The following is a 15,366-nucleotide window of genomic DNA, read 5'->3' on the forward strand; positions in this document are numbered from 1 at the left end:
TGAGATTTTGGAAGAATAATGCAATCTAGTGCCAATCATGCAAATAGTTTATTGAAAAATGAAAGTGGTTTAGTAAATATTAGAAAATCAAAATGCCGAAGGGTCCAATCAAATGGGCAATTTCGTCGATGAATCATGAAACGTGGCCCCATCCCCATGTACCTGGAAAGACCGGAATTTACCAAATACGGCTGTGGGGATTGTTAAAATATTACAGCAATTCTAAATGGGTTTCTTCGTCATCATCGACTCACCAAATTCCACGAACAAGAATCTTCCATCAAATTTGTTATGGTAGAAAATCTCCAGCTAATCAGCAAGAAAATATTGAAGGGAAAGTTTTTGGACATCAACCTCATGATATGACATTAGAATGACGCAATGTTTCCTAGAGCAGTTGAAGGGAATGGTGTGAGACCAAAGACTGCAGTGCATAAAATACAAATACAAAACTAATAATCAATATATATAATTGATTCCCTTGGAATGTTATGCCAAACACAATGGAAAACTCAAATTCCAATAAATGGAATGAATGCCTTGAATGATCATGAGCTGTCAGAATCTAAATTATACCAACCCCATTGCTCATGATATTATTATTAAGTGTATTTATTTATAATTGCCAAGGGGCGATCAAAGAAAAGAGGCCACTAGGGCAAGAATGAGCTTCTATTTTTGTTTCTTTTGAATGAAATTATGAATACAAGGCTGGGTGCCAAATAAAATAAATTCAGTAATTTGAAATTATCATGAAACAGAAAGAACAAAGAAAGTTGGGAAAAAGAATTTTCTGCACATTTCAATGTCTCTCATGAATCGTACATAACAAATACCGATATATAACCTAAGAACAGTTCTCCATTTGAATGGGACCTGTAACAGAGCAATCTCATGATCTGCCCTAAATGATGATATCAAATGAAAGGGGAAAAAATGGGTACTAACAAAAATGAAGGCAACAAAAAGAAATGAAGGGAAAGAACATTCCTGGGCTAAAGGGGGAGTCTATCCTAGCCTTTCTCTTCCTTGCACCAATCAACATGATGACATTAACAACAGTACCTTCTATCTTTGTATATTTCCACCTTATTTCAGAATATGCTCTAAGAAATCAGGCAGGACTCCCCTGATGGAAAACCAATAGTAGTATCCTTTTCTCAACCAAAAAATAAAGGACGGATTGCTATGTTACAGATTGAAAGAATGAATCTCATGCCGTGCTAGTGATGCTAGTCCTCATCTGCAACAGTGCAGGGGATGACAGCAAATCTGGACCTTGCAAGGTTTGTCCCTTTGGCCAATTTTCTTCTTGCATTCTCAAATAAATCTCGAAAAGAATTCCGAGCCACAAAAAAACTTATATGAAACCTGTATCACTCGTGTCTTTTCCAGGCCCATCTATGTTGTTTAAACCACCTCTACCTGATAGACTACGACTCCAATATGTGACAGTTCCTTATAAAATCATTGGAGTAATTGACATACTTGGTCCAAAATGGCCGGAGATGCTCAAAGCCAATCTGCAACCATGGTTTTGACTGGCCATTGTAGTGAATAACTGCAGCCTTTTTCACACTCTCAATGTTGGTGTTGCTCTGATAGCCCAAGCCGAGCATGTGCCACGATTGATCAATTGGATGAAGATGACCTTTAAATGCAATCAAAGCTGGTGGTAAGGTTCCAAGCTTCCACATTGTCAAGTTTGACTTCAGATTCTGCCACCAAAAAAAAACCAGAATCTAAGTTAAATTGTGGCAATGCATCTGTTCTTTAGCTATAGTTAGATGAACAATTGCCCATGTGAAATACAATCAACAGTGAACTCCACCAGAAAAGGAACCAACATTTGAAAATTCTGGCCCATGTTGAAACATCATTGTTCAAAAAATACTGTCATTTTACTAGAATTTTTCCACAAGGGGGTAGAATAGGGTAAAAGCACGAAATTTGCATAATCTAAGAAACTTCAAAACAAATTGACATTTTCGAAATCCAGAAACTAGTAACGAACTTAAATTGCCTGAGAATGATGGACCCTAAACTGTATTAATTAAATATCTTTGATAAGAAGTACCCAAAATAAAACTTCATACCCAGCACCTAAAAGGAACGTATAAAGAGGTTAGGAAAAATATTTGGCATAGACACTCTTGCAGATAGAAAATCACATTATTTCCTGAAGTAGATAAACAAAAATAACGAGTTTGCCAGTAAAACTGAATACTTGGGTTTACCTCTTTCAGCCAAGAATGATATGTTTCCCTTATCTTTGTCTTCCTCCAGGCACGGAGATCAAAAATATTCATCCCATAAGCCCATGCACATTCATCAGGGTCCAAATGCTTTGCTATGAGGGGATGGGAAAAGTTGAAATAGTTCCTGAAATGCTTAGACATTACCCATTCATCGTCACCTTTACAAGTTTCGACAGCTCCATTAATCTTTCCCCCAAGGTTAATTTCCCAAAGTGGAGATAAATCACGCTGAATCACGACATCATCATCTAAAAAGACCACCTTGTCGAGGTTTGGAAAGAGCTGTTCAATATACATGATCAGCACACTTTTTTTTATAATAAGTAAATAATTTCTACCTATCAAAAAAAATAAGTAAATAATTTCATAAAAATCTAAAACGGGTGCAACTCCAATGCACAGGCTGTGTACAGAGAAAAGCACATGAAAGGAATAATCAGCACACTTATTTTGGATGAATGCAAAAGGTCATACAAATAAAGAAAATTTATCCAAAACAAAACACTATATAATCATTGCCACCCAAAACAAATTCAATAAACAACCCAAAGCAATCCAATATTTTTTTAGAATTTACTACACTCAATTTAAGTAAATATATTTAACTCACAAGAAACTGATAGCTAACAGCCCCAGTTGTATGCCAAGTTTTTTTTCATCCTAGTTGATGAAATTCTTGACCATTGTTAATGAGACTTGTTTGTCATCACTAATGTGACTTAGGGGTCTACAGCTCTCCATAACATCAGGGTTATGCAGGGAAGGAGATGAGAGAAAATTTTGGCCTACATTTCCAACTAGGAGCAGAGTAAACATTCAAAGCATTAACTGCCTACAATATCAAGCAACAGCTTTTTTTTTTTTTTTTGGGGGTGGGGTATTCTTGAATAAACTAATAGCATCATAAATTATAGGTTTCCAGAAACTAAATAAGGGAAAAGAACAGTCTCAAATTGCATGTAATTACCTCAGGTATATAAATGCGGAGATGATTCAGCAAGGATATATACTTTGGACTTCTAGCTTGCAATTTTGAAGCAAATCTCCGTGGAGTTGTATCACTAAGATTGGCCCCTGCAATATGATTCCCATGGTAGTAATCCCTAATTCCATTTTGGTTCTCTACAGCTTCAAGTACTGGAACATTTTCTCTTGTTAACCAGTCAAACTGGTGAACGCCTTTCACTTCAACAATAGCTGGGGAGACGGGATTTAATGCAAACCATGAGTGCATACCCGCATAAGTTTTCTTGTCAGTGATGACATGGAAGACAATTTTTTCAGGTTTTAGAGAGGACTGGACAGTAGAAGTGACAACAACAGAAGCAGCCAAAATGTTATCAGTAGACAGAATAAAGTGGTGATAAGAATTGTTAGAGAGCAAAGGGAGTAATTCCGGAGGAGGCAATTGTTTGCGTGCATGGGCATTGGAGGAATATTCATCAGTCAAACGCAGAGACAGACAGTGGATCCCTTTAGGAATGGAACTTGCCGCAAAGTGTTTGTTCATCAGCTCTGAAAATCTTGACTCCCTAAGGTCCCTTTCAAATTTCTCCATCTGTGCAAATAAACAAAACATTTGTTGAAAATATGCTGAAGTTATCTTAAGATTTTCCATCTGGGGAGGGGGAATGAGAGGAAGGAGTAAATGTGCTCTCTTTCTCTCTCTCTCTCTCTAAACAAACATCCCTTCATACTGCCTATGACAACATCCAATACTTTTAGTACAGCAAATGCAATCATTAAGCTCCAGCACAGATATATAAACAATTTAGTATCAAGTTAAGGATATGTAAACAAGTAATCTTATTTTTATAGGGATAAATATTTGAACACTTCTCACTACCAAAAAAAAAAAAAAAAAGGTCATTCTCCTTAAAATTACAATCCTTCCTGTCAATTTAGACCCCAAGATTCACCAGCAAACAAGTAATATTTTGAATAAAAAAAGATTCCTTATACACATTTCTTACAAAAATAAAGCGTATAAATAGTGAAGAAAAAATATAGACAAAAAAGTTAGCTATAAAAAGACAGATGAAACAAGACAATTAGAGGAATGTGGGAAAAGATACAAAAAAGGGCTAAAGCAAAAAAGTGAAACCAAAGCTCCGTTTGGATCACGTTTTGGCGTTCGCGTTTCTGCATTTTGCCTTTTTTTTTTTTTTTTTTTTTTGACCAGCGCCTCTTGCACTGTTCATGGGACATGAATAGTGCATTAAGGCAAAGCTACAGTGCTGAACAGTGTTTTTGCAGTGAACAGTAACCCACCATAAATTATTTTTTTTATTGTTTTTAGCAATAAGTTTTCAGCAAAATAAGCGGCATCCAAACACACACCAAATATGTGAAAGAAATCCCTAAAACACCAAAGAATCAAGACATGCCACCCAAGGTAAAAATAGTTGAGGAAATATAGTGATAGTTCCTCCAATCATTAAACGTGTCTTCATGATCAAATAATTAGTACTCCCCAAGTTATAGCAATAGCCAAATCACTTCACAAATATTTCTAAGAGAAGTCCTAGACTTTTCCCTTCCTAAGGTCCAACATGACACTAGTAGCGTCAGCCATATTAGTATTTATCCACCATGACGCCTAGAGGATACAAACAAATTTGGAACCTCATAAAAGTCATTTAATACTCCAACCATCTGAGTCCAATTTTTATTCTCAGTGGAGAATCTAAACATATGCATCATCTGATTTAAGCTAGATGAAAAGAACCATTACTTACATGGCCCCAAAATTCATTATGCTCCTTATCAGGGAACAAAAAGGACTAAAATGCTCATCATGACAAAACCCAAAAACAAGGACCATTAGTCAATATCAAGAATATCTTCTTCTTTTTTTGATAAGTAATATCAAGAATATCTTAATCAAAATATATAGGATACAGGAGTTATCAGCTCAAAAAAAGGTCAAGCTTGTAGTTAAGAACTTAGGACACAACCAACTTAAAGTTCCCATAATGCCTATGCAAAGAGATTTCAAATTTCCTAATTTTGTATATAAGAAACATTTTAAAATTTCCTCAGATGCATCTCACACAAGACAATATCTTGTGGTCTAACCATGCAAAGAGAAATAAAGGCTTTTCATAGAAAGGTCTGTATAACAACAACAAAGCCTTGGTCCCAAAATTTTGGGGTCGGTTATCGATCCTCAGCAAATTAAATAGGATTGGCCACATGTATTCATTTCCTCCATTTTATTTTATCTAAAGTCATATGCTCTATTACTTCCTTACTTCTACTAATGTGATTGTTGGTCTTCCTTTACCTTTTATCATTCCCTCCACTTGGATCAATAAAATACTTTCGATATCTAGAATCAATAATTCATAAGGATAGAGAAATTAAAGAGGATGTAAAAAATAGGATAAGAATGAGGTGGATAAAGTGTGGAAGTGCATCAAGAGTACTGTATGATCGTAGAGTAATATAAGAACTAACTATGCTCTATGGCACTAATTGTTGGGCTATTAAGAAGCAATATTTTCATAAAATGTGTGTAGCTGAAATAAGAACGTTAAGATAGATACGTGGGAATATAAGGAAAGATGAGATTTGAAATGAGGAAATTCACTTGAAGGTAAGGGAGACCCCTACTGATGACGAGGGAGAATTGTTTGAGATGATTTGATCATGTTAAGAGGATACCAATTAATGCACTAATAAAAAAGTGAGCTTATTCAAGTCAAGGGAACGCAAAAGGTAAATGAAAACCTAAGATAACATTAGTCGAAGTAGTAAAAATGACATGTTAATTAAGGAGATTATAGAGTGTATCACTTTCAATAGGACAAAAAAAAGATAAAGAATATATGTGGCCGAACATAGTCACCCCCAAAGTTTTGTGATAAAGGCTTGGTGGTGGTTGTTTTTTTAATAACAAAAGTAACAATACAACAGAATCCCTGAGTAACAAGCTAATGAATATAAGGACCTGGATTTTTTATTTTTTTATTTTATAAGTAAAGTTCATTAAAAAAGCTCAAAAGCACCACCCATGTATGCAGGGCATATACAACAGGTAAAGCAAAATTATAAGGAAGGACAAAAGTGTGCGTATATATATATATAGTAAAAACTTTGGACATATGCTAGAGAAAACTAACATTAGAAGGTGAAAAAATTAGTTTCCATCAGCAACAAACGCTGCATCAAGATCACATCTCCAAATTTTAGAGTTGGGCATAGATGAACAAGCTGAGCTCAAAAGGAAAAAGGTTAAGCACTGTGTTCTTCACCAACAACATAGGACTAAACTCGGGGCTTCAGCAAGCACAAATGCCAAGTTAAAACTATAGCACAAGACCTTCAACCTAGAGGAATGGTGTATAAATGCTCATGAGCATATATAGAAATGAAATTAAACTACATAGAAGCAAACAAAAGGTCAACATATTGTGACAAAAAAAATGCAATGCAGAACTTAAATTGCAAGACTAATGGGCTATTTGGTTTTTAAAATTTCATCACTCATCACTTTTCACTGAATTTTCGTCACTCATCATTCATCACTTAAAAATACCCCAATTTCCTAAACCCCACCCATTTGGCACACTATTTTCAGCTTCTCATCACTCAATTTTTTCTACTTTTTGTGGGACCCATACCTGAGCACCATGTCATAAGTTCTGTTAGCCTACCCGCCTCACCCTCACTCTTTTCATTTCATTTTCTTCCCCTTCAGTCACCATTGCCCTGTTACTCTCCCAACAAAAACCCGAACCTAGCTAAGATAGAAGCCCATCGGACCTACGGCGCTAATCTCCACCGTCACCAGGGCCACTTGATCTCCTCCAACATGTAGCGGCAGTGTCGATCTCCCACCTTCTCAACCCACCGTCACCAAGGCTTGATTTTTCATTGATCCCTTAAGTTTTATCGGTGAAATTTGTAAAGATTTTTTGTGGGTATTGTTCTGTTTGAAAAGTTTGTTTCTTGATTTTTTTTTTTATGGGTCTAAGACTGAGATGATGGTGCTAATGGTGGAAACGGAGAAGAAAAACAGCAATACCCACACACAAACATCCTACCCGGTTTGTTTTTTGTGCAGTTGGGGTTGAGGTTTGTTTTGGAGATTGTTTGAATTGAAAATTTTGTGGGTATTGTTTGAATTGAAAAGTTTGTTTCTTGATTTTGGAAGGATGGAGAAGATGGTGGGTCTGAGCTCCGATCGGTGGTAGTATGAAGATGGTGGTATAGTTTACCAAAAAAAAAAAGAAGATGATGGGTTTGAGCTCCGATCGGTGGTGATATGAAGATGGTATAGGTTACCAAAAAAAAAGAAGATGGTGGTGTGAAGATGGAGGAGTGATCTGGTTCCCATTGATGAAGAGAGTTGTTGCAAGTAGTATCAAAAGGTGCGCTGGTGTGATGTTGCTTTGATTGTGGGTCACATGTATGTGTGTTTAATTACCAAAATGCCATGAAAACTCAGTTTTGATAACTTGAAAACACCTAAAATGTGTTTTTAATTTCCATAACTCATCACTCAAAAATCAGAGAATTGAGTGATGGAAACAAAAACTGGAAACACATCCAAACACACTACTCAGCCGTGGGACCCACCAATTTTGAGTTATGAGTGATAGAAACAGAGTTATGGGTGATGGAAACTAAAAATCCAAACAACCCCTTAGCCACTGATAAGGCTATAAAACTAATACTGTGTTTCCTACTCAATAAACACTTAAAACTCAGATTTGTAGAGCGACAGACAAATTATAAAACTGTGAAATAGCTTTAGACACATACGATAGGACCAATCAAGGAACTCAAGATATCTTCACCATAAAACAGTAATATCATACTTCCTACTAAACTTTGTAAGGCTCAGAGTCATATATTTACAGGCAAGTTTGAACTTTAATACTGTAGAAAAAGCTTGAGACATGGAAACACCCTACATCCTCCAATGGTTCCTCTCTTCTCTCAAAAATGTCTTCACCAATCTAAATTTATCCCCTACTTTCCATAACAGCTTCCTTTTTTTTATAGTTAAAATGGAGGTGGGGGGATTTGAACCTTAAATGTCTCTATTGGAAACACCAAGAGGTACCAACCAGTTGAGCTTCAAGGCTCTTGACATAACAACTTTTCAAATGCCCGCATTGAATTGTTCGCAACAAATCAAGTTGCCCAGAAATATACGCTATGGTACCATTAAAGAGTTTAACGACCATCAAATTAGCTTTTTTGATAAATAACGACCATCAAATTAGTGCCTTTCATATTACTCTTAATCATCAAGATGTGTATTTTTGTCAAAAGCAAAGAAAGTCAAAAGGTAAAGTACCATAGTTTGATGAGATCTATATCTTTCAAACCCCCCCCCCCCCTTCTCTCTCCTTTCCTTTCTATTCTATTTTGACCCAAAGCATAGAACTCGAGTCTTGAACCACAAAATTGAACAAAAAGCCAAACATACAAATTAATCCCCGAGAATAATTCAATCATGTATGCACAACACAACCCTGTCTACTTTTATTTGAATCAAAGAAGTCATGTGGTAAGTTTAAATTTATACATGCGACCTATCAACATGTATCGAAATGAGGACATTCACTTAATAATAGGGGTGACCCCTATTGATAAAAGGACGAGAAAATCGATTGACATGGTTTGGCATGTGCAAAGGAGAGAAATTAAGGAACCTATGAGAAAGAGTGAGTTGATTAGAGTCTAGGGAATGAAAAAAAGTTGAGGACAACCTAAAATAACATTAGAAGTAATTACATGTCAATTAAGAAGGTAAGAGAAGGTATGACTTTTAATAGAATAGAATGGAGAACAAGAATACATGTGTTTAACCTTGGCTAATTTGCTGAGGATCTATAGCCAACTCTAAAACTTAGGGATTAAGGCTTAGTTGTTATTGTTGTTGACCTATAGGCATCTAGTCATCCAACATAAAGCATGTTCACTAGTACATACCTTTTGCAATTAACTCGTAAGACTACAAGAGTCACACTAAAAAGGAAAAATGACAATCAATCTTACTTTCGATAGGAGAAACTTAAATTATGTTTTGTAATGCTTTGGATGTCTACTAAAATTAGAACCAGATGGTCATAATTTTGGGGCATATAACAGGGAAACTTTTCATCTCCTTCACTACATTTTTTCTTTCTTTAGGTAATTTCATTAATGAGGAGACTGAATGGTTTAGAGCAAACTATCCCAAAAGAACATACAATCTCCCAACAGAGCTACAAATGTTAAAAATATTACCAAAGATCTAAAGTGATTTAGAAGGCTCAAAATTGATATCTTGACAAATTGCAAGACGATGGGGAAAAAAAAAAAGAGGAAACCTCAGTTTTCAAAAACCCTATCTTCTAGTATTAAAATACTATCTAAACAGCTTTATATTTCTTTCACATGCAACATACCATTGCCCTTAACACGAAAGCAAAGGTCCTTGCGTCATACTGGTTGTTCTTCATATCGGAAACAAGATGACTAAATGAATCTGGCACCTTTAGACCATGTGGGATTTCCTCAGTGTTCACCTGGTGAAGAATCTTGTACAAGTCTCTAACCTGTCTCTGCTGCACCATCACCACCACCACCACCACAAGGATCCATCATAAGTTAATAACAAGCATTGTAGACTTAAAAGAACAACTGAATTTCATTGCTGATAATTAATACAAAATTAAAGTATCAAGGAAGTATTACTTACCCCTGAATCATCACCCCTACCAAGAAACCTTGGTCCTAACCGCCTACCTAAACAATCTGAAGCACAGAAGAGCAGGGATAAATTTATGAGTCTGCCATAAACACTATGATATCATTAAGAAAAAATTCTAAAGCCTGATCTAACTAGCATATGAATGAAAAAAGCAGGCCAGAGAAAGCAAACACGAGGGTACTGAATAAGAAATTGTAGACTATAATACAGCCAAATTTATACTTTATGTAGTAATCATGAACAAGTAGGAAGATAAGCAAGATGCATAAAAAATAATAATAAAGAACCAATTTTTTCTCTTCAAAATTCTGCAAATACTAAAGTTGAAGCTCAATATCAATACAGAGAATTATAATATATTCAGAAAAACAGAACCAACAATGGAATTCAAATATTAAAATCACATGATGCTGGAACATGTGTAAATAATCTATGGATTTGGAAAAAAAAAAGAAAAAAGAACATGCAATGATCATCTGATCACAATTTTTTGCATATATCATTAAAAAAAATATCAATTCTCAATTCATATTCAAATTCAATCAAACAAAACAATTGAATTTCTGATAAGAGTCTATTCATTTCACATGTTCAACAATATAAACACTCCAACAAGTCCTTAGTAAACCAACATAAAGTACCAACAAATATCAAACTTATGAGATGAACCATTATCAATTACACCATACCAGAATATATAGAATTCAATTTAAAACCAATGCAACCCATTTAAATACCAAAATGACAAAAAAAATCCACCACAAAAGCATTAGAACAAAAAGCCAATCCAACCGAATTAATACACCAATCAGGTTCAGCTTTACAAATCAACATGACAAATAATCACCAAATGAGCATTACACCAAAATCGCCACACAAATCAAAATGACAAATAATTACCAAATGGGCATACATCCTAAACCAAATCCAGCTAAATCATTTAACAAAACCATCAGATTCAGCTACACCAATCACAACAAAACCCAAAACTGAACCCAATAAATCAATCGAGAAAACAATAAGATTCAGCTACACAAATCAACCTGACAAAGAATCCACAGATGGGCATAACAAAACAAGCCAATTGAAACCAAGATCTATAACACACAAAAATAAATAAATAAATAAAAATAAGAGATGAAAAATATGAAGTACCAAATGAGGAGCACTTGTTGACACCTTCAAGGGTAACAACAGCAGTGAGAATGAAGACAAAGGGCAACAAGAAAGCAAGGATTAGAATGGTATGGAAGAGAGTCCTATAAGAGATATGGCGAGCTGCGACCTTGATCTTCATCAAGTCAATAAACCCATTGCTGCTGCTGCTAGAGATAGTTATGCTTCTCATGCTGGGCGAGAAGTGAAGCTGCATCGTCGTCTATGCAGCCCCACCACCTCCTCCACCACCACCACCACCACCTCCAACTCCTCCTCTATTATTATTATTCTATTAATATTATTATTAATGCCAAATTCAATACTTGATGACCCAACCCGACTCTCTGAACCCACTTCCAAAACAATCTCCACCATCAGATCCGAGCTCACGCCCACTCCCTCTATAACACCCACCACCCAATTCAGATCTATTTCTCCGTGTTTTTCCGCTGTTGCAATAATAACAATAGCTGTTGTCTCTGTTTTTTATTGGTCTTCTATAAGACCGCATTGGAGATTGACCCAAATCAAATTTAGGCCTCCCTATCACTGATTTCAATACAAAATCCTATTTTGGTATCTGGGTTTTGAACAGATTTTTATTCCCATGGATCAAAGAGACTGCTTTCACACACAGGAAGCCCCACACAGAGAGAGAATGAGAGAAACAGGGGAAGAGAGAGAAAATAAAAAAATGATAATAATAATAATAAAAATATGGTTTTTTCTTCTTTTTTTTGGGGTGTTTTTCTTTTCTTTCTTTCTTTCTTAGTTTGTGAATTGCTTTTCCATTGGTGGATCGCCGTCCGATCTAAAATTATTCTTTATATTTAAAAAATAATCATAAATTCCATTAATAAATACACTTTTTTTGGTAAGTTATAATTACTAATTTATTAATTATATAATATTAATTATATAATAGTAATAAATAGTAATGGCTTCAAAAAAAATATTATATAATAGTAATAAATTTCAAATCTTTGTGGAGTCAAAACCGTGTTGGGTTTGGAGAGAGAGTAGAAAGAGAGAGAAAGAGAAACTTGTGGTGGGGGTGTTTGACCTTGAAGGGTTTGGGAACAAGGAAAGCTGGGGGGGTCAGGGAGGGCTGTGTGATTTTTGGCTTGGGAGCTAATTTGGGAGCTCTCCTATTGTTATGCCCAAGCTTTGGGGGATTTTATGTGGATAAGAGAGCTGCTTATTAATTTTAGTTATACTTTTTTGCTTGCTGTTGCTGTCCTGGGTCTGGGTGAGCTTAAGTTGAAGGGAGGTAAATTTTTCAGGGGTAACACTGTAAAACTATTTCACTTTTTGAGCTAAACATTTTTACTATTTTTGGAATACCACTTCCACTACAGGTTCTAGGATGAATAATAAATAATTAATAGGCTATGGACTATTGCTTTGACAGGGATTTGTTTTTTAACCTTGTGGGCTGTAAAAGGTGAAAACGTTGGGCTAAGGCCAAGGCTAATTGGGCTGACTTATATATTATTTTGAGTTGAACTTCTCAAATGTTTCTGATTGCGTAGTGTTTTTTTTTTTTGTTTTTTTATTGTAAGCGATTGCGTAGTGGTGACTGTTAATAATGAGCTGATAATGGTCAAATTAAGCCCATGGAAAATATCATGATCCTCTCTAAGAACAACTATCTTATAGTAAATAATTAATGAGAATTGAGTTTAAAACTTTAAATGAGGTGATATCATACATGTTTTTAGATGATCCTATAATAATAAAAATAAAAGCATGGCTTTAGATTCGTGAAAAACAAAATCTTTATAGTAAAATAATCTTTGTTTGTTTTTTTTTTTTTTTAATAGGTAAATAGTGAGAGAGGAAGAGATGAGGTTCAAATCATAAATATGAAGGCATCGCAATTAATGTTATTACCACTAAATTATCATTTGAACTCTTACAATATCTATATTTTTAAAATAAATGGATTTTAAAAAGAAACGGATGACGCTCAAACAATGCCTGAAATACTTGGAGCAAGGAAAAGAAAATAAATATTGAAATATAGCCCTTTGTTGTTAGATAATGAAGGATATGCTTGTTTTATGATTCTAATTAACTATTGTGGGCCTCATAATTATTGTTATGGTTAGCAAGAGCCATTTAAGAACTTGTTTCAAATAATCACGGGAGGTGGAGGGACAATCAAGGTTTTATTCATTATATGAGATTGATTAGGAAAGCAATCTTCAATATTCAATTCACAACCATGGCTTTCTTATATGATAATATCATATTATCTATTCACAATAACGTTATAACCATACTGATTGTCTTTTCATTTTTTCCTCTTCTTCTTTTTTTTTTTTTTTTTGAGGGGGGGGGGGTTGGGGAGGTTTGTTGGTAGGTAGAGAATCAGGATTCAAGACCCAAATGGACCATTCAAATCGTCTCTGTCTACCTCCTTTGCCAGGAATTTAATCAGCTTTGTTTCTGAACCGAGGCATTGGTGCAATGCATCTAGTTGGACTTCCCTACTCAAAATTATAAGCATTTCAACAAGGAACTGAAAACATTGACTAAGACCTATTAAATGGTATATGGCCTTTGTTGTTCCACATAAAGTATACATTTATATTCAGATGACCCTCAAAAATCAAACATACACAAGCAATAAGACAGTAGTATTAATTTTGTTCAACTAAAGGAAAAGCTTACCAGGATTAACATCATTTATAGAGTTAATTATGCCTTGTGTTAATCCTACCGGCCTATGGTGGGTGTTCTAGTCTTCTGAAATTCAAAGTACAAACCTTTCTTGTTTGGAACTTGGAATCCACACAACAATTGCATTATGAGGCACATGTGATTAAGGTACTTCATGTGATCTGCTCACCTTTCCCCTGCACCATGAATTTAGGCAATGGGGATATGTGTGCGTTTGGTGCGTTTGGTTTAGCTTTTTTTTTTTCAAAAGAAAAAGACTATCACCTAGTTTGAGTAGTAAGTCAATCCAAATGCACGCTTAAGACTGTAAGAGAACAATGCAAGAAAAATAAGTTAAAAATGGAGCTATTATAGAGCAGAGAGTAAAAAGTAATTGAAGTGATTTGGAATGCAAGTAGCTAGTTACATGATGCAACCTCCACATGGGAGAAGTTTGATTCTTAATGCCACTGCACAAGAAGGTAACATGCATGCTGGAGAGAGCAGGTGATTACCAAAAATAAACAAAGGTTACTTGTGGGCCATTCGACTTTTTTGATATGTTGTTGTGCCTAATAATCGTCTCTACTTTATTGGCTTGTTGCAAATTGCAAAAACTTCACTGCTTCCATTACATGAAATGTACAAAGTGATTAATTGGATGATCAAGTCTATGCTTAATTGCAGCTGACTGGTAATAATAGGCTTAGAATTTGTGAATGTTATAATGCCCTGCAAATGCAATATAATTAATCATAAATCTCTGATGAACAGATTTTGTTGCATTACAATGACATGAGGCCCTTATACTGTACAGGCAGGGAAAGAAATGGCATTAGCATCATATCATAGAAGTAAATGATTCCAGTCACACTTCCCATAGGTAGGTATATCTTTTGGCCAATTAGAGCCAAGGATATTCAATTATCTACCTGTAATATTACATGGTGTGGTAATTAGTGGATATTATTTTATATATATATATATATATATATATATGTATGTATGTATATATTTTGCAGTGTTGCACAGGCATTTGGTTCTGTAAACAATTTGAGACAAAAAATGAGATTAGCATATTTATAGCATATAAGTACGTAATTGGCATTAGTTTTAGCCATATAGGGTAAATGTACTTAGACGAGCAGTGTCCATCTTTGCTGAGCTGATGATCTCTCTCTCATTCATGCGCACACTAGAATAGAAATATTCATGGGACGGGCCCATCCAAGAGCAGATCTTTAATTGAAAAAAGTAATAGCACATGACATGTAGCAGTGTATTGGAGACAATGGTTTGAAAGTATAACTAGGTGACGTATGGATGCTTTCTTTTCTTTTCTAAAAGACTAAAAGCTATGAGGAGTTCGTCAAAAAAAAAAAAAAAAAAAAAGCTATGAGGTCAAAAATTCCCATCAGTTGCCCAGTGCATGGCAGCAATTGGCAACAGCAACAGTTCTATTTGTTTCTCTTTCAAACCCAGCTGATATTTTGCCATTATTGTTTCTGTCTAGAGACCATCTAGCACACGGTTTTAATGCTTGAAGTTCAAATAGCAACAAGCAACTTTCAGTTT

At 35.1% G+C, this 15,366-nt stretch overlaps 1 protein-coding gene across 2 annotated transcripts; it reads right to left on the reverse strand.

Moving 5' to 3' along the window:
- Positions 1 to 723: 723 nt before the first annotated feature.
- LOC115975580 (probable galacturonosyltransferase 14) lies at positions 724 to 11,847 on the reverse strand. Of its 2 annotated transcripts, none has more exons than XM_031096424.1 (6): positions 11,125 to 11,847; positions 9,958 to 10,013; positions 9,665 to 9,820; positions 3,226 to 3,816; positions 2,238 to 2,540; positions 724 to 1,718 (listed from the first exon to the last, which is right to left on the reverse strand). In XM_031096424.1, exons 1-6 carry the CDS (start codon positions 11,339 to 11,341, stop codon positions 1,434 to 1,436), a joined length of 1,608 nt encoding a protein of 535 aa, XP_030952284.1. In that variant the 5' UTR covers positions 11,342 to 11,847; the 3' UTR covers positions 724 to 1,433. The 2 variants fall into 2 exon arrangements, with proteins under 2 accessions (XP_030952284.1, XP_030952283.1); XM_031096423.1 differs by having other exon boundaries at positions 9,665 to 9,823.
- Positions 11,848 to 15,366: the final 3,519 nt, after the last annotated feature.

This window comes from Quercus lobata, chromosome 2 (genome assembly GCF_001633185.2).
Source record: "Quercus lobata isolate SW786 chromosome 2, ValleyOak3.0 Primary Assembly, whole genome shotgun sequence".
Taxonomy (NCBI): Eukaryota; Viridiplantae; Streptophyta; class Magnoliopsida; order Fagales; family Fagaceae; genus Quercus; species Quercus lobata.

Bases quoted from the DNA above. Each gene is read 5' to 3' on its own strand.
- LOC115975580 (XM_031096423.1), bottom strand. From the start codon at position 11,341: ATGCAGCTTCACTTCTCGCCCAGCATGAGAAGCATAACTATCTCTAGC. The intron at 10,014-11,124 runs GTACTTCATATT...TCTGTGCTTCAG, and splicing joins CAACAAGTGCTCCTCATTTG to ATTGTTTAGGTAGGCGGTTA. The intron at 9,824-9,957 runs GTAAGTAATACT...GTGATGGTGCAG, and splicing joins GTAGGGGTGATGATTCAGGG to CAGAGACAGGTTAGAGACTT.